The sequence below is a fragment of the Triticum urartu genome, chromosome 3A (assembly GCF_056163025.1).
Source record: "Triticum urartu cultivar PI428250 chromosome 3A, HENAU_Tu73, whole genome shotgun sequence".
In the NCBI taxonomy this organism is placed as follows: domain Eukaryota; kingdom Viridiplantae; phylum Streptophyta; class Magnoliopsida; order Poales; family Poaceae; genus Triticum; species Triticum urartu.
Window position 1 is genome coordinate 678,533,457 of NC_141875.1, and position 24,139 is coordinate 678,557,595.

At 49.0% G+C, this 24,139-nt stretch overlaps 1 protein-coding gene across 1 annotated transcript; it reads right to left on the reverse strand.

Annotated features, from left to right (window-relative positions):
- Positions 1-6,582: 6,582 nt before the first annotated feature.
- LOC147981487 (cytochrome P450 711A1-like) lies at positions 6,583-9,102 on the reverse strand. The gene is made up of 3 exons (XM_087517127.1): positions 8,287-9,102; positions 8,082-8,177; positions 6,583-6,918 (listed from the first exon to the last, which is right to left on the reverse strand). The coding sequence occupies exons 1-3, from the start codon at positions 9,076-9,078 to the stop codon at positions 6,583-6,585; spliced, it is 1,224 nt and encodes a 407-aa protein (XP_087373253.1). The 5' UTR covers positions 9,079-9,102.
- Positions 9,103-24,139: the final 15,037 nt, after the last annotated feature.

The window sequence follows — 24,139 nt, forward strand, 5'->3', positions numbered from 1 at the left end:
CGAAGTCGAGCATGTCTATTAAGTTGTCGACAGTGGCTACAAAGTGGGTGGTGGGTGGGTTTTGAATTTCTTCATCGTCCGTACCCCAACCTTGCTGACCGTAGTCCGGCCAGGGCCCTCCTGATAAAGAGAGAGACTTCAGTGACTTCAGGATATCGCCGAAAGGCGAGTGCTGAAAGATGTCTGCGGCAGTGAACTCCATGATCGGCGCCCAATCGGATTCGACTGGTAGGGGCGCGGAGGGTTCGGAGTCCGGAGAGGAGTCCGGCTCCTTGGAGTCACGAGCCTCGCAGAGTACGGGGCTGGTGTTCGGCTCAACTGCCGTTGGGATCACAGCCCCCGAGGTGGCGTCCAACCGCCCATCCTCGATCGATGCGGTTGGCTCCGAACTAAGGGTCGGAGCCGATGCGGGTGCGACCTCCAGGGCACTGTTCGGCGGCAGAGCTAGATCATGCTCATCGTGACAGTGCGGCGCGCTCGGCAGTGGTTCGAATCCGTCAAAGATCAAATCCCCGCGGATGTCGGTCGTGTAGTTTAAACTTCCGAATCTGACCTAACAGCCAGGGGCGTAGCTTTCGATCTGCTCTAGATGGCCAAGTGAATCGGCCCGCAGTGCAAAGCCACCAAAGACGAAGATCTGTCCGGGGAGGAAGGTCTCACCCTGGACTGCATCACCATTGATGATCGTAGGAGCCATCGGGCGTGACGGCGACGGCAGAGAGGAACTCTCAATGAAAGCACCAATGTCGGTGTCAAAACCGGCGGATCTCGGGTAGGGGGTCCCAAACTGTGCGTCTAGGCCGGATGGTAACAGGAGGCAGGGGACACGAAGTTTTACCCAGGTTTGGGCCCTCTCGATGGAGGTAAAACCCTACGTCCTGCTTGATTAATATTGATAATATGGGTAGTACAAGACTTGATCTACCACGAGATCAGAGAGGCTAAACCCTAGAAGCTAGACTATGGAATGATTGTTGATGTGTATGTCGTCCTACGGACTAAAACCCTCCGGTTTATATAGACACTGGATAGGGTTAGGGTTACATAGAGTCGGTTACAATGGTCGGAGATCTGAACATCCGTATCGCCAAGCTTGCCTTCCACGCCAAGGAAAGTCCCTTCCGGACACGGGACGGAGTCTTCAATCTTGTATCTTCATAGTCCAGGAGTCCGGCTTGAAGGTATAGTTCGGCTATCCGAACACCCCCTAATCCAGGACTCCCTCACCCACCACAAGCAGAGAACAAAAAGCCACCCAATCCTTCTCTTCAAATGAATCACTTACCTCCCCCAGTAAATCTTGAATTCCGAATTCGGAAGGCTTGAAAAGGAGCTTACTTTTCCCACTAATGCTACTTCCGCTATCTCGTAAGGAGGATACGACTCATAAACCTCCCTTGGTATTTGGGTAGGGAGAAAGGGAACCCTGAACAACACCTCACCCTTTTCAAAGCTACATGCGGGAATACTGGGGGTTAGTTGCCTCACCCTATTGGTTGTTGGTTTTCTTTCTCCTCCGCGTTCGTGAAAAGCTAGTATGCTCGCAGAAATTGTCTAAAGGAAACTACTCGCTAACAAGATGGTCTTACTTCTTTTTCAGTTTACGCTTGTGTCCCAAGCTTGCAAGTTCGAAGAAGAGTATTGTATTGACCTGAATCAAGTTGTTTGCCTACCCGCCGTTACGTCTTAGCTAGGAATGAGCTGTGAACAAAATCGCTCCTATTACACTCGTAGTCTCTGAAGGATGAGAACCCACTATGTAGCATCTACATCGATAATTCAAGCATTGTATACGTCATTAGTACGATTCTTTGTAGGGCAGCTCCGGCTAAAGCAATTGTAGCAGCTCCGGCACCTATTGGTTTAGCACCTTCTAACATCTCGATCTCGAAACATAGGAAAGATCTCCCTCCAAGCTGTACATACGACTTTCATCGAATACGGCTTTCCACAAAATTCTATAGGCCGCTACTATGGGAATCGCTTTCGCTTTATTTTCCTCTAGCTATACTAAGATGTTTCAGTTCGCCAGGTTGGTACTCTTAAACTAAAGAGGGGTAACTAGTAGATAAAAGAGGGTTGGATACGCCCCTCTACCAATATCTATACAAATAGAATAGTCCATTTATACAGAATGGTAAAGAGCGCGAAGTCGAGATATTGATGAGAAAGGGGCTTTTCTCAAGGTCAAAGAGTGCTCTTTGAAGACTACTATGCATCCTTACGAATACAAGAGTGTTTTTTTGTTTTGGGTATAGGACTCATGAAGCTATCCTTCTTCTTGGATCTCAAGATTCAAATGGAATTTTATCACCCCGGTTTGTTCGTCCTATTCTGATATTCAGGACGAAGCTACTGGATTCTCTTTCGGAAGGCCCTGAAGGAGAAGAAAGGCTGAAATGCCAATCTTTTTCTTCACTCTTTAGAGGGGAAGTATGCTTTGGATTTGCTTAGTGATACAAGTATGCTTGCCAACCCTGCTGCATTGTCTTGATCTCTCCCTGGGATCCGGAACTTGGATCTGGGAAAGGAGGCTTAAGAAGAATATGACTCCATATGAGTAGCTCCTTGTTTATTACTCCGCTTTTTCACTCTCTCATTATTAGTTAACCATTTCATTCTATTGAATCTGTAGTACTTTGAGTTTTGAACAATAGTTAGAATTTATTATTAAGCAGCAGGCGATCGTGTTTTTCACAGGATTTCTCGTTACTCGTGTCAGCATTCTCACTTCTGATATCTCCAGGTCTTGTCACCAAAAACCTTACCGATTGACAGAACGACGGAACGGAGCGGTTATTTTTCCTGACTAGCAAGTGGACAGGCTCAAATGGTGTAGCTGATGTCTTGCTAGGTATCTTTTTTGGCCAAGTCAGGCAGGATAGTCAAGTCCATCTGAGCCAGAACGAATCCTAGTCAAATTAATCTCTAAATGCTTTTGGCATTCTTTTCCCTCGCATTTCCCTAATTATTTTATTAATATGAGGATGGGAGCAAATGAGGAGGCATCGGGTCGAAGAAATGAATTGCTCTTTCAGAAGCGAATGCTTTGGAATATTCCATTCTTGTAGCAGCCACCACTTCGGATCCTGCTCCTCTGCAATTTCTGGCCCCATATTCAGGGTGTGCCATGGGGGAATATTTCCACGAGCAATCCGGACCGTATTGAAAAGGTTCCTAAGACACAGCCTCTAGAGTGGACGAGAAAGAAATGATTTTTTCTCAGAGCAACCCCCAGGTTCCAGACCCAGGAGTTCACTTTCCCGCATGAGCATTTGGTACATATATAAGTTAGTGGAAGAGTCAAAGGGTCACCACTACTGAGGATCTCCCCCCTTATCTTAGAAGGGTCGTCTGAGGGTTTGCCACGGTTCATTGTTGTGCTTACACACTAGGCTACCCTTCTCCGAAAGCTCCGCAGAATCTGCTATTGGATTAGCCATTTTTGTTATTACTTTTCGATTCTGATTTGGGTCCTACATTCTTCACTACCTTAACTACTATATTTATTGAGGTGAAGGTCTTACTTAGTAGGCAAATTCGAGCTGTTATTTTAATTCAGAGACCAGCCGACTTCAATACTGTTGCTTCTATGGCCTTGACGCAGACATAAGCACATTTATATTATGAGTTATTAGGCGTGCAACTTCCAGCTCTATGCTATGTATGGTAGTCATTTGACTGAGAATCCCTGATAAAAGCTTTTAGTCCGTGCCTGGCAGTTTCAGCCGTGGTCCAGTCCAGCACCCTCTTTTCGATCCAAGAGTCGCATGAAAAGAAAGCTTCCAGATTAGCTTCAGTTAGTGTTAATTAAATAGAACGGGAACCTCGTAACTATGCCAAGCCCGATCTTGGTTCCAATGCTGCAAGAGATAGAGCCGCCTCGCTATGACTCAAAGATGGTCAAAAAGCTAATAGATGGGCCACAAAAGGTAGAGGAGAGGGGGAAAGAAGAGTAGACTTACTACTGGATACAAGATAGGGTATACAGCTAAAAGGGTGAGATAGAGGAATGAAATGAGCGTATGGCAGGGCCAATGATATATATGCCCTTCTCTTCATTGCTTTCCTGAAATGCGTAAGTAATCACCTTCGAAATGGTACCAAAAGGCCGGATCAAATTGTCTATTACAGCCTAGTGGAACCTATTCTTTGACTACTTCTTCCTTCGACTAGTGTGCTTAGATAAAATACAACGGTACCTATATCGCTCGCTGTTGAAATTGTAGTTTAGGTGGACTGTATGTCTTTACATCTTCTCCGGCCGATCGGGATCTCCAAAGTAAGCAAAAAAAGGAGTATTGACAGCCATCTTATGTTGTTTGTCGGGATTCATTCTAAACAGAGTGAGCTCACGGGCCACCTTTGAACGAAAGTGAACTCTCTTCCTCCGATCTCCATAATGGGTCTAGTAACTGCTTTAGCTGCTCGTCTCACAATTAAGTTGGTGGGTGGTTGGTCCATCTTCTTATTCCAAACCTATTCACAGCTACCACCTTAACACCAAAGAAGAGTTCGACCCGATGCTTTATTTCTGTCTTAGTGAATCCCGGCAAGGTCGGCTCAAGAAATGGAAGTTGTGAGATGGAAAGAAAACCACGAAAAAAAGAACTGAATTAGGGATCAATCCATACGCGACTTGCCTTCTCCCCTTCCCTTACGTAAGGATTATATAACCCCCAATTTTTATGAAATACAAGATGCTCATTGAATGATAAGAAATTCAATTATACTTGGAGCAGATTCAATTAAGCGAGATTCGGAAGCTATAATTTCGCCTTTCCCATCAATAGGTTTAGCCAGAGCATTTACAACACGACCCAAGTAAGCCTCCATACCATTCATCCTCCACCTCCTCGTCCATGAAGTCCGTTGACTTTCTTTTTCCGGTAAAGACAACATATGCCCTAAGAGCCTATTTTTTCACATCAAGAGGAAAGTCCCACACACAACCCCAAAAGAATAAACTGGATGGACCCCTATTCGCGCGGACTCGAAAAACGGATCTGAATTTGACTGAAATGCATGATCTTCACAGGGTCCCAAGGAGAGGACATCACCATGATGTACGCAGTAAACTTATAATACAGTTGGAAAAAAGCAAGTCAAATGTACATGCTGATATATGACTGGTTATCATTATTCCATGTAGACTATGTGCTAATTGCTCAAATTTAGGCTACTCAATAGCCCATTCTCTACCGTATATGACCCTTTCAGGGTTCCTGGGTACATTTTGCAGCATCGACATCATAGTGTGCTTGGTATATGGACCACATTTTGTGCTCCTGGATCCGGGGTTGCAGTTCTACCAGTGCAAAGCTGGCTGCATCATCAATGTAATATAGAGGGAATGGTAGCCTCAGAAGAGTCAGACTTGTTCACCATTACATCGCCAAAATAGTTGTACGCGCATCACCGTTTCTTCCACATTGACGCGGACTGTTGATCTCCATGAGCTTGCCAAGGATGTGTAGGAGCCAATCCGTTCTGGTAGGTGGCCTCTTGGTCACATCCGGTAGCCTACAGTGTTCTGCCATCGCCTGCCACAGAGCCACCGCTCACAGACATATGCAAAATGCACGGAACATGTCGTTGCACTTGGTCGCACACACTGTCTGAGAACGTGTCCACAAAATTCATATATCTGCTAATAGCTTGAGCCAGACCAGTTGAGCTGAACCCGACTGCGCCCGGCGTAGCAGGCCGAGTGCTATGTAAAGGGAGGAGAGGCATGCGGCTAGGTATCGATGATCAACTGAAGCATGGCTACATTCCCCTCCACCCTTGCTCTTCATCCTTGAATTCCCTTTTGGATTTGTATGCCTATTGTATCCAAAGTGTAATCTGAATCCGGTGTGAAAGAATGAGTCGACGTGAACACAAGCCGAATCCGATGCTACAACTCCAAATGGCTTTGTACGTTGCTGACTGGACAGAGGAAAGGCGGTGATCCATGTCGACGGCGACTCTACGCGGTTAAATGTGTAGCCAGAATGGTAGAATCTCCTGCCCGTGACCCGCGTGCACCACGAGTTATGTTCTCCTACTCCCTCCCATGGTCTCACCGTCCAGCTTGAGGATGCAAAATTCACTAACATCACTTGGTTCGGTACAAGAAGGTTTCCACTTCTATATAGATTAGTGGAACTATTGATTTAGGGTTTAGGAAAAGTTTACAAATTAGCAAATTTTAATGGAGGTTAAAGGTGGAGGTTAGAAGTTACCTTTTTCTATCAAAAGGGTAATATTGTTTAGCTTCCAAATAAATCTATTCAAAACGTTTGATTTGCATGCTAATATGGCGATAGCCTTTTAAGTAACTTTATTATTCCTGCGAAATATTTAATCAGGGCCCGGGTAGACCCCACTAGAAAAAAGGCGTCACAAAGTCACAGTACATTTCACCATACTTTGAGTTTCGTCGTCACATTCTCAATGTTGATATTCCAATAAGTTTTACACATAAGGACGCATCTCAGGTCAACTACGCAGTAATTATACATATTGATTTTGCACAGATTCATATACATTGGACCATTACCTATCATGAAGAAGTAGAGATTCATCACCAAACCATATTTAATCCTTGTCCCTGTGGATGACCTGAAGCTTGACCCCATGTTTGAAGTTGAGCACGATCCCATACTGAAACTCTAGCGGTGACTCCATGGCTTTTGAGTGACGAAACACGTAGTGGCTATACAAATGAATGATGGCGAGCTTGATCTCTTGGATCGCAAACTTCTCCCCGATGCAGGCCCTTGGACCAATGCCGAAGGGGATGAAGGCGTAAGGATGCCGACACTTCTCCTCATTGCCAGCAGGGTCAAACCGCTCTGGCCTGAATTGCTCTGGCTCCGGAAAGTTAATGGGGTCCTTTGCAAGTACACCAGGTGCCAACCACACCCATGTGCCCTACATTCATAGAAAGAGGTTGAAACTTTTGGTTCTGTTAGTATCTAAGAATTCGATCACATTCTACATGTCAACAATTAAGTAACATATAAATTGAGTATTGTAAAAAAAACTATATACAGGGAAAAAGGAAAATGAGTGAATGACAGGTTGAAACTCTAAGATGCATACATACATACATACATACATACATACATACATACATACATACATACATACACTCGTTTTCCTTTTGGTTGCCGCTACACCTCCCGAAAGAAAGGTGTCAGAGTTTATTGGTGACTTGGAGATACTCATTTCTGAGTTGGCTTGGTGAAGGTGAAGAGACCATTATTTTGGTCCGACACCTTTGCTATCAAGGATGGCTGTCAGACCAGGTTATGGAAAAATATATTGTTGGGCAATGCCCCTCTAGGACACCAATTCCTAGTTTGTTTCATTTTATGCACACTAATCATACATGATGCAATCAAGGGAAACCTTAGTGTCTCCTCCTAAGGTTGTCATTCAGGCAGGGACCTAATTGGTTTGAATCTGGCGGCAAGGAATGCCTTACTTCAACGCCTAGCAAATGTTAACTTGCCACGGTGAAACAAAGAGTTATTATGGATTTCCAGCATAATTAGGCAATTTTCAAGCTAATTCTATGTGCCTGACTCTTGTACGTTCTGACGTAATAAGTAATAATAAATAACCTAGAAACTAAAAATCACATTAAAGTTTAAATATATAGGGTAATTTTAACTAGTAGAGAAAATCATGCTAAGTGGATCTATCATGTGAGTAATAAGTAGCTCTTTTTGTTACAAAGACAAAACAATAATTACACGTCTTTTCTTTGAGTGGCATATTGCTCATAATGCATTGCCTGTCACTCATGTTGCTTCTAACCCGCGACGGGGGATTATATGAAGCTCATATCAAAGAGAGTTGTTCATAGCGGCATGTAAATATGCCATTGCTGTGTAGACAGCCAAAAAGGTGTATGCAGCATGAATGGCGGTTTGGTCTTAATTTGGACCAGCTTAGATTTTTCTTTCTCTCGAGGATACATTTGTTCAAGACGTGTATGTATTCCCATATTCCATAGGCTGTGTGCATGAGTTGTATTCAGAGTGCAAAGCTTTGAATCAAATAAAATTGGTTTGATCGAAAATGTATACCTTGGGATGGACATAGCCACCAATCTCCACTCTCTCCAATGTTTCTCGGGCCACCAATGGCGACACCACGTAGAACCTCATTGATTCCTTGACCACCTGAATTTCATGACAGGTGGATGCACCACATCAATCAAACTTAATAAAATGAGCTCATCAACTTCATTAATTAATGAACATGCCAGTGATCACGGCCATGAGTGCTTGCCTGATCGAGGTAAGGGAACCTGGTCTTGAGATCATCGGCCGTGGGCACGCGACCGCGGGGGCCGAACGCGTCTATCTCCGTGAGCAGCTTCTCCTCTACCTCCGGGTGCTTGGCGACGAGGTAGACCACCGAGGACAGCGTGAACGACGTTGTCGCCGACCCGACGAGGAGGTGCTCGTAAGTCAGCGCGCTCACGTAGTCCGGAGTGAGCAGCTCCTGCACTGCCGCGCCGCCCCGCTCCCTCGCCCCGAGGACCACGGACAACAAGTCCTTGCGCTGCTTCGACGCCGGCTCGCGCTCCCTCGCCGCCATCAGGTCGGCGACGATGACGTCCATCTGGCTGCTGAGCTCGTGGTTCACATGATCGATCTTCCAGTCGGCCGTGCCGGGTATCCTCTTGAGCACCTGCCGGAACGGCTGTTGCAGGAACGGCACGAGGTTGCCCACTATGATAGACAGCGACCCGGACAGGTCCATCTTGAGCGACGTGGTCGCGTGCAGGTGCATTTTCACGAACTCCTCCGACACCTTCACGGCCGTTCCGCCGTTCTTGACGCCAGCGCCAGCCTTGCCATCAATGTCTGTCGACACCGGCTCTCCGGACAGGCCAAAGTCTGCGCCAAAGGCCGCGTGCCCGATGACGTCGGTGAAGAGGGTCAAAGCCAGCTTTGAGAAGACGACCTCGTCTCCTTCATCGAGATTCCTCGCCGCGCGCTCGATGTAGGACTCCATGGTCGGGATGAGGCCGGCGAGGTGAGACGGTTGGTAGAGGGAGATGATGATGTTACGCATCGTCGTCCACCTCAAACCTCTGACATACAAGCACACATGCATTATTTCATTTCCTGTGGTCCTACCGGCACTACCGGAACAGGGCTCTAAGCCGACAGCCAAATGTATGCCGACGGCCACCGTCGGCCTAACCTGAGCTATGCCGACAGCTAGGTCCTGGCCGTCGGCGTACAATGGCCGTCGGGCTATCCCCGTCTAAGCCGACAACAGCCGTCGGCACATAGCAGCCGTCGGCTTATCCCAGACTACGCCTACTGCTGCCGTCGGCATATATAGGCCGTCGGCATAGATGCGGGCCCGCCGACAACACTCATCACGGCCGGCTAACGACGTCAATTCTATGCCGACGGCCGTGACGGGTGGCCGTCGGCATAGATACGGGTGACACGTCACCGATCCAGAGCGCACCGACCAGGACATATGCCGACGGCACCCGTCGGCATAGCTGACACGTCATCGATGCGCGGCGCTGTCCATCTGCCCTGGCCGCAGCTATGCCGACGGCTTTGCCGTCGGCATAGTTTTTTTTCTTTTTTTCTTTTTCCCATATAATAATATTATTATTATTATTAAGCATACAGTATGTGTTAATAAGCATACATATAGATTGTGTTAATAAGCATACATATAGTATGTGTTAATAAGCATACATACATTATTTTTCGGTTCTGTACAGAGCGGTGTGACCCTCCTCACGAACGGTGCCGCCGCCAGCCGGCAACTGGAATGGGGAACAACTGCATCGGGTCTATACGAAGGGGACTTTGCTCCAAGTGTTCATATATATCGAATGACCTACCACAATCAGATGGTGTTATGCCATGTCCGAAGAGGCGGCACGCATCTCCGGGGTGTGGCCCCGTCACGGACGGCGCCGCCGCCGGCACCTGGAGGGGGGGAACGGACGCGTCGGGTCTACATGGAGTGGATGTATCTGTGGGTTTGGCCCGGATGTTGCTCCCGGGTGTCCTTATGGGCGGACCTGACACAACCGGGTGGAGAGGTCCACTGGTCAAAGCCCGTCCGTGCAAAGTCAAAGGGCTAGATCCCGTGGTCAAACGCTACAGGGTTAGCCGGGACGGGGGCCCTGGGGGGTAGCAATGCCACCGGAGCGTCGTACCGGGCCCTCATACATGCGGGGTGGTGTTGTGGCATGTCCGAAGAGGCGGCACGCGTCTCCGGGGTGTGGCCCCCGTCACGGACGGCGCCGACGCTGGCACCTGGAGGGGGAAACGGACGCGTCGGATCTACACGGAGAGGATCTTGCTGTGGGTCTGGCCCGGATGTTGCTCCCCGGTGTCCCTTTGGGCCGACCTGACACAACCGGGTGGAGAGGTCCACTGGTCAAAGCCCGTCAGTGGGAAGTCAAAGGGCTAGATCTCGTGGTCAACCGCTCCAGGGTTAGGCGGGACGGGGGCCCTGGGGGTAGCAATGCCATCGGAGCGTCGTACCGCGCCTCATACATGCGGGGTGGTGTTGTGGCATGTCCGAAGAGGCCGCACGCGTCTCCGGTGCGTGGCCCCCCACACGGACGGCACCGCCGCCGGCACCTGGAGGGGGGAAACTACCGCATCGGGTCTACACGGAGTGGATTTAGCTGTGGGTTTGGCCCAGACGTTGCTCCCCGGTGTCCCTCTGGGCCGACCCGACACAACCGGGTGGGGAGGTCCGCTGGTCAAAGCCCGTCCGTGCAAAGTCGAAGGGCTAGATCCCGTGGTCAAACGCTACAGGGCTAGGCGGGACGGGTGCCCTGGGGGTAGCAATGCCACCGGAGCGTCGCACCGGGCCCTCATACATGCGGGGTGGTGTGGTGGCATGTCCGAAGAGGCGGCACGCGTCTCCGGGGTTTGGCCCCCCTCACGGACGGCGCCACCGCCGGCACCTGGAGGGGGGAAACGGACGCGTCGGGTCTACACGGAGGGGATCTTGCTATGGGTCTGGCCCGGATGTTGCTCCAAAGTGTTCCTATGGGCTGAGCTAACACAACCGGGTGGAGAGGTCCACTGGTCAAATCCCGTCCGTGCAAAGTCAAAGGGCTAGATCCCGTGGTCAAACGCTACAGGGTTAGGCGGGTCGGGGGGCCCTGGGGGGGTAGCAATGCCACCGGAGCGTCGCACCGGGCCCTCATACATGCGGGGTGGTGTGGTGGCATGTCCGAAGAGGCGGCACGTGTCTCTGGGGCGTGCCCCCCTCACGGACGGCGATGACACGGTAGTAGACGGATCAGGCACTCGCATAGTTACCGGATCAGGCACTCGGTAACGGTACCCCTCAGTCAGTTGCTTTCCTATGTATCACCTTTCACGAGACCATAGAAAAAAATATATGTGATATTTTAGAAAATTGTTGTACAATATAAAAAAAGATCATGTCATTAAAAATAATGTTTCAAATTATTAAAGAAAATGTATGGTACATTTTAAATAATGTTCTGCATGTAAAAAATATGTATAAGAAAACATTAAAATATTTATAAAAAATAAGAAAACATTACAAAATTTATACAAAATAAGAAAAGTAAAAATAAAAATATGCCGACGGCAAAGCCGTCGGCATAGCTGCGTCCATAGGGAAGCTTATACGCGGATCGGTGACGTGGCTAATAAAAAAAAGTATGCCTATGGCTAAGCCGTCGGCATAGGTGCCACGTGGCGCCCTGAGCTATGCCGACGGTGTTGTCTATGTATCCACATATGTATCTGAGTTTCCCATCAATACAATTATAGCATGGATAATAAACGATTATCATGAACAAGGAAATATAATAATAACCAATTTATTATTGCCTGTAGGGCATATTTCCAACACCTACGGGCGACACCGAAATGTTGTCCCAACAGGTTCCAAACAGGGAGGAGGTGGTCCTGGAGGCGCCGCAGGGCGACCTCCCGGACTCCAGGAGTAAAGGGGAGGAAACACCCCAGGGCTCCAAGTCCGGCTTAAGGCCGGGCACAGCTCCAGAATCTTCAAGGGTTCCAGAGTCTGGCAGGCGACCTCCTTCCAAGAGGAGCAAGCCTACCGTGCCGGTGACCTCCGTCCAACCGGAGGCGCCGGACAATATGTTGGAGGCGCTCCAAGGTGCCTCCATCGACGAGGGGCACCGCACATTTATGAGTGCGGTGATCCAGAAGGTTCAGTCTGCCAAAAGCGGACTGACTGAAGCTTGTACAAGCCTTTTAACAGGCTTTGAGGTAAGTAAAGAATGTTTGAATAATGTTACCGCATAGACAGTAGCCCCTGATGCTCTGTTGGGCATTCGGGAAGAAAAGACGAATAGAGGATCAAAGCATTCACAGGAGTCTAACAAAAGGAGTCCATATGCGTATGCAGGCTTCTCTGCTAGCGTCCGCCGCGCTGACTGCGGAAGTGGACGTGCTGAAGCAGAGCCTCGAGAAGTCTGAGCAAGAGCTCTGGCGTGCCAAGAAGCAGCTCAAGGAGAAGGAAGGTAAGAAATACCCTGTTTGAATATGTATATAAAAAGGTGCAATTGCGAAAAATGACAGGAGTATCGTGGCTATTGTAGGGGCCACGTCGGAGGTGGCGACCCTGAAGCAAGCGCTGCTCGAGGCCGAGAAGAGGTCGGCCGCGGAGCGCACTGAGCAAGAGAGGTATGAGGCCGAGGTTGGCAAGGTGCGGCAAGAGCTCCAGGCTCTCATGGAAAAACATGAGAGTTTGGAGCGTGACTCAAGGACGCGAGCGTCCGAGCTCGCGGAGGCTACTGAAAGTGCCAAGTCTGCCAAGGCCGAATCCCAGAAGACCCTCCAGGAGTTGGATGAGGTGAAGAAGATAGCGGCGGTTAAGGCATTCTTTATGCAAAGTAAACACATAAGCGTGAGTTACTTGTCACTTAACCGAATCCGGAGTTCTCCAGGCGTGTTCGTAGATCTTCCCCGGAGTATATCTGATGCCGCCGCATTCTATCGAGTCGAGGAGGGCAGCTCGACGGAGAAGGTGTTCTGGTCTCAGTACGCTGAGGCCGGACACCCCGTGCCCCTGAGCGACCAGTTGAAGCAACTGGTCGAGCTCCACAAGGCGGCCGAACAGGCCATGAAGGGCCTCATAGTTCAGCTGTGGCCTGGAGAGGCTCAGTCTGGGAGCTATTTCGGGCTGGTGCGGCGGATGGTGGAGGCCTGTCCAAGGCTCGAAGTCATCAAGCGCTCCGTCTGCATTGAAGGTGCCCGTAGGGCCCTTGCCCGTGCAAAGGTGCACTGGGGCAAGCTGGATGCTGAGAAGCTTGTGAAGGACGGGCCACCGCCGGGGAAAGAGCATCGCAAGCCCGAAAATTATTATAAGGATGTTCTGAAGGGTGCCCGCCTTGTGGCGGATGAATGTTCTATGGATGTGATTTTTGAATAAAACTCGCTCGTTTTGTCCCGTGCGCTGAAAAACTTGTTCATATGCGCTTAAGCAATGCTATTTGAATTTAAAATATTACCTTCTGTGCGGCTGTTTATCAATACTGAGAGATGGCGAGTCGTCGGCTTCTGCCCCCTTGCCGCTAGTGCTGGGGTGTTCGGGGATAAACCTGGGCGCTCTTTTTCCCATATTTGGGTCCTTCGAGGGAGGCGCTCAGCCCAACGAACGAGGCAATCGAACTATAATGCATGAACACTCTCACTTAGCCATAGAATTCTATAATTTTAAATTTCGGCGAAGCCCCTAGTATTCGGAAGACCGAGTTCGGGGCGCTATCTACGCCTTGGCCGGACAGAGCCGACTCCTCGCCCTAAGCGGCATAAGTCTTTAAGGACTCGAAAAGACCTCTCGAACAGCGACCAGCTCTCGCCTCATCATGACGGTCAGTTTTAGCTTTCTCCACTGAGGTGCTCGACCCAGCTTAACTGGGGCACAATCGCAGTGGTTCTCCTAGTGCTACCTTAGCCGATATAGCGGAACGTAAGGCACCAAAACATAGGAGCCGGGCAAACCCAACTATTGACCCAAGACATGATTCGGAGCCGATGCATATAATGCTATAAGTTCGGGGTGCCGCACTTGTTAAAGTGTTCAGACTTCTTACACCGTGTTGAGGGGTACTGAAGCCCCTGGCGTATTTTGGCCGTACCAAAGTGTACGGGTGCAACATGTCATTAGGGATAAAAGCTATGCATTGTTCATTAAAATAGCTGCGATCAAAGCAGAACGATACAAGTAATGCGATAAACGAAAAGCTGGACTATTTAACATGTCTGCTCCAGGGGCAAGCTACGGAATAGTATGCGAAACAGGTATATTGCTCGTGATAGAGATCACCTGTGATTTCCGTAATGCGGCATGGCTTGTCTGCTACCCTGGTTCTTGCTTCGTTTGTGCGGCAATTAAACTGCCGAACAAGCCTTCCGAAGAGTAGAGTCCTGGAAGTAAGAGAAAAGTAAAAAAAGTTCGGCAGCCCCTGGCGCGGTTTAAGCCGTGTTTTGGGCATGCCGTGATGGTGCCCCTTCCCTTATGCCCATGGTATTTCCAGAGCGTAGTTATGGACGTGAAGTACTGGCGTTGCCTTTTTGCGGGGGTTGGGGTTGGGGCCGCATTGCTACACCTGCTCGGAACATGCCAGGCGGTCTTGTTGTAGGTTACTCCGGGCGCGCTTGACTGTGTCCGGACGTTTAATGGCCGGACTAGAGAACTGCCTGGAGAGGCTGCTTTGTACTTCCGCTGCAAGGGCCGCCGTGTGCTCCTCCGTTCGGAGGGAGCGTTCGGTGTTTCCATTGACCGTAATTACTCCTCGAGGGCCTGGCATCTTGAGCTTAAGGTATGCGTAGTGCGGGACCGCATTGAACTTGGAGAATGCGGTTCGCCCGAGCAGTGCGTGATAACCACTGCGGAACGGGACTATGTCGAAGATTAACTCCTCGCTTCGGAAATTATCCGGAGATCCGAAGACCACTTCAAGTGTGACCAAGCCTGTGCAGCTGGCCTCTACACCGGTCATTTTGGTGGGCTTAATCCTCGAGGGATCTATGCCCATTTTCCGCACTGTATCCTGGTAAAGCAGGTTCAGGCTACTGCCGCCGTCCATAAGGACTCTAGTGAGATGAAATACGTCAATGATTGGGTCGAGAACCAATGCGGCGAATCCGCCATGACGGATGCTAGTGGGATGGTCTCTTCGATCAAAGGTGATCGGGCAGGAGGACCATGGGTTGAACTTTGGGGCGACTGGCTCTACCGCGTATACGTCCCTTAACGCGTGCTTCCGCTCCCTTTTGGGGACGTGGGTGGCGTATATCATGTTCACCGTCCGCACTTGTGGGGGAAAACCCTTCTGTCCATTGTTGTTCGGCGGTCGGGGCTCCTCGTCGTCATCGCTATGCAGCCCCTTGTCTTCATTGTCGGCACTTAATCTGCCTGCCTGCTTGAACACCCAACAGTCCCTGTTGGTGTGATTGGTCGGCTTTTCGGGGGTGCCATGTATTTGGCACAAGCGGTCGAGTATTCGGTCCAAGCTAGACGGGCCCCTAGGATTCCTTTTGAATGACTTTTTCCGCTGACCGGATTTAGAGCCTCTGAATCCGGCATTAACTGTTGTATCCTTAGCATTGTCGCCATTGATGCGGCGCTTCTGCTGGTTGCGACGCAACCTGCCACTAGTGTCCCTGGTGTCCGAACGACCAAGGTTCTTGGTCATATAGTTGCTACGAGCAAGCCAGCTGTCTTCTCCCGCGCAAAAGCGGGTCATGAGTGCCGTGAGTGCTGCCATAGATTTCGGCTTCTCCTGTCCTAGGTGCCGGGCAAGCCACTCATCACGGATATTATGTTTGAAGGCTGCTAAGGCCTCTGCATCCGGACAGTCGAGTATTTGATTTTTCTTTGTTAGGAACCGTGTCCAGAATTTCCTGGCCGATTCGTCTGGCTGCTGAATTACGTGTCTTAGGTCGTCAGCGTCTGGGGGTCGCACGTAAGTGCCCTGGAAATTGTCGAGGAATGCGGCTTCCAGGGCCTCCCAACAGCTGATTGACCCTGTTGGCAGGCTGTTAAGCCACTGCCGGGCTGGTCCTTTAAGCTTGAGTGGGAGGTATTTGATGGCGTGGAAATCATCGCTGCGGACCATGTGGATATGAAGGAGATAATCCTCGATCCATACCGCGGGATCTGTTGAGCCATCATATGATTCGATGTTTACGGGTTTGAAACCCTCGGGGATTTGATGATCCATTATTTCGTCTGTGAAGCACAAAGGGTGTGCGGCGCCTCTGTACTGGGCGATATCATGACGTAGCTCCAATGAGCTTTGTCTACTGTGTTCAGCCCTACTGAATTTGTGGCTGGCGTGACGGTTACCATTGTTGGAAATATGCCCTAGAGGCAATAATAAAAGCATTATTATTATATTTCTTTGTTCATGATAATTGTCTTTATTCATGCTATAACTGTAGTATCCGGAAATCGTAATACACGTGTGAATACATAGACCATAATATGTCCCTAGTAAGCCTCTAGTTGACTAGCTCGTTGATCAACAGATAGTCATGATTTCCTGGCTATGGACATTGGATGTCATTGATAACGGGATCACATCATTAGGAGAATGATGTGATGGACAAGACCCAATCCTAAGCATAGTACAAAGATCGTGTAGTTCGTTTGCTAGAGCTTTTCCAATGTCAAGTATCTTTTCCTTTGACCATGAGATCGTGTAACTCCCGGATACCATAGGAGTGCTTTGGGTGTATCAAACGTCACAACGTAACTGGGTGACTATAAAGGTGCATTACAGGTATCTCCGAAAGTGTCTGTTGGGTTGACACGGATCGAGACTGGGATTTGTCACTCTGGATAACGGAGAGGTATCACTGGGCCCACTCGGTAATGCATCATCATTATGAGCTCAAGGTGACCAAGTGGTTGATCACGGGATCATGCATTACGGTACGAGTAAAGTGACTTGCCGGTAACGAGACTGAACAAGGTATTGGGATACCGACGATCGAGTCTCGGGCAAGTAACATACCGATTGACAAAGGGAATTGTATACGGGGTTGATTAATCCTCGACATCGTGGTTCATCCGATGAGATCATCGTGGAGCATGTGGGAGCCATCATGGGTATCCAGATCCCGCTGTTGGTTATTGACTGGAGAGTTGTCTCGGTCATGTCTGCTTGTCTCCCGAACCCGTAGGGTCTACACACTTAAGGTTCGGTGACGCTAGGGTTATGACGATATGTATATGCAGTAAACCCGAATGTTGTTCGGAGTCCCGGATGAGATCCTGGATGTCACGAGGAGTTCCGGAATGGTCCGGAGGTAAAGAATTATATATAGTAAGTGCTGTTTCGGCCATCGGGACAAGTTTCGGGGTTATCGGTATTGTACCGGGACCACCGGAGGAGTCCCGGGGGCCCACCGGGTGGGGCCACCTGTCCCGGGGGGCCACATGGGCTGTAGAGGGTGCGCCTTGGCCTTCATGGGCCAAGGGCACCAGCCCTACTAGGCCCATGCGCCTAGGGTTTCCACCACGGAGGAGTCCAAGTGGTGGAAGGCACCCCGAGGTGCCTTGGGGGGGGGGGGAAACCCTCCCCTGGCCGCCGCACCTAGGAGATTGGATCTCCTAGGCTGCGCACCACCCCCCTTGGCCCTCCTATATATAGTGGGGGAGAGGAGGGATTTCATACCTCAGCCTTTGGTGCTTCCTCTCTCCCCGTTACGTCTCTCTCTCGTAGTATAGGCGAAGCCCCGCTACTGTGACGCCCTGCATCCACCACCACGCCGTCATGCTACTGGATCTTCATCAACCTCTCTTCCCCCCTTGCTGGATCAAGAAAGGAGGAGACGTCATCCGTTCCGTACGTGTGTTGAACGCGGAGGCACCGTCCGTTCGGTGCTTGATCATCGGTGATTTGAATCACGTCGTGTTCGACTACATCATCCCCGTACTTTGAACGCTTCCGCTCGCGATCTACAAGGTACGTAGATGCATCTAATCACTCGTTGCTAGACGAACTCCTAGATGGATCTTGGTGAAACGAGTAGGAAATTTTTTGTTTTCTGCAACGTTCCGCAACAATCATCTCGAGCCATGGGGCGTCTACGCGATCCTTAGATCGATCTTGTTTGCCTTGCCTTGTCCTCCAACATGTCTCGTAAGTCCGGCACATATTCCCGTGCCTTGGTACGGGGTGCGGCTTGGGTGGAGGGCCATGAGGCCTCTCTGTCGCGGCCACGAGGTGGCCTGTCGGCCGCGTCGAGTGCTTCCTCCTCTAATCGGGGTAGCAACCTGCGCTTCGGGTAGCACTTGGAGGGGTGTTCGGGTTTATGCTCTTCGGCCGCAAGGACTTCAGTCCATCTATCGACTAGCCAATCTTGATCAGCTTTAAGCTGTTGCTGTTTTCTCTTGAGGCTTCCTGCCGTAGTCATAAGCCCGCGTTGAAAACGCTCTTGTTTGATGGGACCCTCCGGCACGGCGAATTCGTCGTCGTCGAGGCTTGCCTCGTCTTCGGAGGGAGACATATAATCATCGTCCTCGACCTCTCTGTCGGCCGCTCTCTCATGAGGGCTGGTTTCTCCATCCTCCTGTGCTAAATCTTGCCTGGGGGGATGTTCTTCGGCGCTTTCCGGGGTATTATTATCTCCCGTGCTGGAATCGCCGTTTTTGTGTTGGCGGGATTTTGAGCGGCGCCGCTGACGCCGGCGCTTTTGCTGTTTCTTGGAGGGGTCATCCTCCGCTGTTCCATCGCCCTCTCCCTCTTTTGGGGTGTCCACCATGTATATGTCATATGATGAGGTGGCTTTCCAGGGCCTAGTAGGCGCTGGTTCTTCATCATCTCCTTCATCGGTGTCCATACCGTCGATGTCTTCGGAGTCGAAGTCGAGCATGTCTATTAAGTTGTCGACAGTGGCTACAAAGTGGGTGGTGGGTGGGTTTTGAATTTCTTCATCGTCCGTACCCCAACCTTGCTGACCGTAGTCCGGCCAGGGCCCTCCTGATAAAGAGAGAGACTTCAGTGACTTCAGGATATCGCCGAAAGGCGAGTGCTGAAAGATGTCTGCGGCAGTGAACTCCATGATCGGCGCCCAATCGGATTCGACTGGCAGGGGCGCGGAGGGTTCGGAGTCCGGAGAGGAGTCCAGCTCCTTGGAGTCACGAGCCTCGCAGAGTACGGGGCTGGTGTTCGGCTCAACTGCCATTGGGATCACAGCCCCCGAGGTGGCGTCCAACCGCCCATCCTCGATCGATGCGGTTGGCTCCGAACTAAGGGTCGGAGCCGATGCGGGTGCGGCCTCCAGGGCACTGTTCGGCGGCAGAGCTAGATCATGCTCATCGTGACAGTGCGGCGCGCTCGGTAGTGGTTCGAATCCGTCGAAGATCAAATCCCCGCGGATGTCGGCCGTGTAGTTTAAACTTCCGAATCTGACCTAACAGCCAGGGGCGTAGCTTTCGATCTGCTCTAGATGGCCAAGTGAATCGGCCCGCAGTGCAAAGCCGCCAAAGACGAAGATCTGTCCGGGGAGGAAGGTCTCACCCTGGACTGCATCACCATTGATGATCGTAGGAGCCATCGGGCCTGACGGCGACGGCAGAGAGGAACTCTCAATGAAAGCACCAATGTCGGTGTCAAAACCGGCGGATCTCGGGTAGGGGGTCCCAAACTGTGCGTCTAGGCCGGATGGTAACAGGAGGCAGGGGACACGAAGTTTTACCCAGGTTTGGGCCCTCTCGATCGAGGTAAAACCCTACGTCCTGCTTGATTAATATTGATAATATGGGTAGTACAAGAGTTGATCTACCACGAGATCAGAGAGGCTAAACCCCAGAAGCTAGACTATGGAATGATTGTTGATGTGTATGTCGTCCTACGGACTAAAACCCTCCGGTTTATATAGACACTGGATAGGGTTAGGGTTACATAGAGTCGGTTACAATGGTCGGAGATCTGAACATCCGTATCGCCAAGCTTGCCTTCCACGCCAAGGAAAGTCCCTTCCGGACACGGGACGGAGTCTTCAATCTTGTATCTTCATAGTCCAGGAGTCCGGCTTGAAGGTATAGTTCGGCTATCCGAACACCCCCTAATCCAGGACTCCCTCACCCACCACAAGCAGAGAACAAAAAGCCACCCAATCCTGCTCTTCAAATGAATCACTTACCTCCCCCAGTAAATCTTGAATTCCGAATTCGGAAGGCTTGAAAAGGAGCTTACTTTTCCCACTAATGCTACTTCCGCTATCTCGTAAGGAGGATACGACTCATAAACCTCCCTTGGTATTTGGGTAGGGAGAAAGGGAACCCTGAACAACACCTCACCCTTTTCAAAGCTACATGCGGGAATACTGGGGGTTAGTTGCCTCACCCTATTGGTTGTTGGTTTTCTTTCTCCTCCGCGTTCGTGAAAAGCTAGTATGCTCGCAGAAATTGTCTAAAGGAAACTACTCGCTAACAAGATGGTCTTACTTCTTTTCCAGTTTACGCTTGTGTCCCAAGCTTGCAAGTTCGAAGAAGAGTATTGTATTGACCTGAATCAAGTTGTTTGCCTACCCGCCATTACGTCTTAGCTAGGAATGAGCTGTGAACAAAATCGCTCCTATTACACTCGTAGTCTCTGAAGGATGAGAACCCACTATGTAGCATCTACATCGATAATTGAAGCATTGTATACGTCATTAGTACGATTCTTTGTAGGGCAGCTCCGGCTAAAGCAATTGTAGCAGCTCCGGCACCTATTGGTTTAGCACCTTCTAACATCTCGATCTCGAAACATAGGAAAGATCTCCCTCCAAGCTGTACATACGACTTTCATCGAATACGGCTTTCCACAAAATTCTATAGGCCGCTACTATGGGAATCGCTTTCGCTTTATTTTCCTCTAGCTATACTAAGATGTTTCAAGTTCGCCAGGTTGGTACTCTTAAACTAAAGAGGGGTAACTAGTAGATAAAAGAGGGTTGGATACGCCCCTCTACCAATATCTATACAAATAGAATAGTCCATTTATACAGAATGGTAAAGAGCGCGAAGTCGAGATATTGATGAGAAAGGGGCTTTTCTCAAGGTCAAAGAGTGCTCTTTGAAGACTACTATGCATTCTTACGAATACAAGAGTGTTTTTTTGTTTTGGGTATAGGACTCATGAAGCTATCCTTCTTCTTGGATCTCAAGATTCAAATGGAATTTTATCACCCCGGTTTGTTCGTCCTATTCTGATATTCAGGACGAAGAGGTACTGGATTCTCTTTCAGAAGGCCCTGAAGGAGAAGAAAGGCTGAAATGCCAATCTTTTTCTTCACTCTTTAGAGGGGAAGTATGCTTTGGATTTGCTCAGTGATACAAGTATGCTTGCCAACCCTGCTGCATTGTCTTGATCTCTCCCTGGGATCCGGAACTTGGATCTGGGAAAGGAGGCTTAAGAAGAATATGACTCCATATGAGTAGCTCCTTGTTTATTACTCCGCTTTTTCACTCTCTCATTATTAGTTAACCATTTCATTCTATTGAATCTGTAGTACTTTGAGTTTTGAACAATAGTTAGAATTTATTATTAAGCAGCAGGCGATCGTGTTTTTTACAGGATTTCTCGTTACTCGTGTCAGCATTCTCACTTCTGATATCTCCAGGTCTTGTCACCAAAAACCTTACCGATTGACAGAACGACGGAACGGAGCGGTTATTTTTCCTGACTAGCAAGTGGACAGGCTCAAATGGTGTAGCTGATGTCTTGCTAGGTATCTTTTTTGGCCAAGTCAGGCAGGATAGTCAAGTCCATCTGAGCCAGAACGAATCCTAGTCAAATTAATCTCTAAATGCTTTTGGCATTCTTTTCCCTCGCATTTCCCTAATTATTTTATTAATATGAGGATGGGAGCAAATGAGGAGGCATCGGGTCGAAGAAATGAATTGCTCTTTCAGAAGCGAATGCTTTGGAATATTCCATTCTTGTAGCAGCCACCACTTCGGATCCTGCTCCTCTGCAATTTCTGGCCCCATATTCAGGGTGTGCCATGGGGGAATATTTCCACGAGCAATCCGGGCCGTATTGAAAAGGTTCCTAAGACACAGCCTCTAGAGTGGACGAGAAAGAAATGATTTTTTCTCAGAGCAACCCCCAGGTTCCAGACCCAGGAGTTCACTTTCCCGCATGAGCATTCGGTACATATATAAGTTAGTGGAAGAGTCAAAGGGTCACCACTACTGAGGATCTCCCCCCTTATCTTAGAAGGGTCGTCTGAGGGTTTGCCACGGTTCATTGTTGTGCTTACACACTAGGCTACCCTTCTCCGAAAGCTCCGCAGAATCTGCTATTGGATTAGCCATTTTTGTTATTACTTTTCGAGTCTGATTTGGGTCCTACATTCTTCACTACCTTAACTACTATATTTATTGAGGTGAAGGTCTTACTTAGTAGGCAAATTCGAGCTGTTATTTTAATTCAGAGACCAGACGACTTCAATACTGTTGCTTCTATGGCCTTGACGCAGACATAAGCACATTTATATTATGAGTTATTAGGCGTGCAACTTCCAGCTCTATGCTATGTATGGTAGCCATTTGACTGAGAATCCCTGATAAAAGCTTTTAGTCCGTGCCTGGCAGTTTCAGCCGTGGTCCAGTCCAGCACCCTCTTTTCGATCCAAGAGTCGCATGAAAAGAAAGCTTCCAGATTAGCTTCAGTTAGTGTTAATTAAATAGAACGGGAACCTCGTAACTATGCCAAGCCCGATCTTGGTTCCAATGCTGCAAGAGATAGAGCCGCCTCGCTATGACTCAAAGATGGTCAAAAAGCTAATAGATGGGCCACAAAAGGTAGAGGAGAGGGGGTAAGAAGAGTAGACTTACTACTGGATACAAGATAGGGTATACAGCTAAAAGGGTGAGATAGAGGAATGAAATGAGCGTATGGCAGGGCCAATGATATATATGCCCTTCTCTTCATTGCTTTCCTGAAATGCGTAAGTAATCACCTTCGAAATGGTACCAAAAGGCCGGATCAAATTGTCTATTACAGCCTAGTGGAACCTATTCTTTGACTACTTCTTCCTTCGACTAGTGTGCTTAGATAAAATACAACGGTACCTATATCGCTCGCTGTTGAAATTGTAGTTTAGGTGGACTGTATGTCTTTACATCTTCTCCGGCCGATCGGGATCTCCAAAGTAAGCAAAAAAAGGAGTATTGACAGCCATCTTATGTTGTTTGTCGGGATTCATTCTAAACAGAGTGAGCTCACGGGCCACCTTTGAACGAAAGTGAACTCTCTTCCTCTGATCTCTATAATGGGTCTAGTAACTGCTTTAGCTGCTCGTCTCACAATTAAGTTGGTGGGTGGTTGGTCCATCTTCTTATTCCAAACCTATTCACAGCTACCACCTTAACACCAAAGAAGAGTTCGACCCGATGCTTTATTTCTGTCTTAGTGAATCCCGGCAAGGTCGGCTCAAGAAATGGAAGTTGTGAGATGGAAAGAAAACCACGAAAAAAAGAACTGAATTAGGGATCAATCCATACGCGGCTTGCCTTCTCCCCTTCCCTTACGTAAGGATTATATAACCCCCAATTTTTATGAAATACAAGATGCTCATTGAATGATAAGAAATTCAATTATACTTGGAGCAGATTCAATTAAGCGAGATTCGGAAGCTATAATTTTGCCTTTCCCATCAATAGGTTTAGCCAGAGCATTTACAACACGACCCAAGTAAGCCCCCATACCATTCATCCTCCACCTCCTCGTCCATGAAGTCCGTTGACTTTCTTTTTCCGGTAAAGACAACATATGCCCTAAGAGCCTATTTTTTCACATCAAGAGGAAAGTCCCATACACAACCCCAAAAGAATAAACTGGATGGACCCCTATTCGCGCGGACTCGAAAAACGGATCTGAATTTGACTGAAATGCACGATCTTCACAGGGTCTCAAGGAGAGGACATCACCATGATGTACGCAGTAAACTTATAATACAGTTGGAAAAAAGCAAGTCAAATGTACATGCTGATATATGACTGGTTATCATTATTCCATGTAGACTATGTGCTAATTGCTCAAATTTAGGCTACTCAATAGCCCATTCTCTACCGTATATGACCCTTTCAGGGTTCCTGGGTACATTTTGCAGCATCGACATCATAGTGT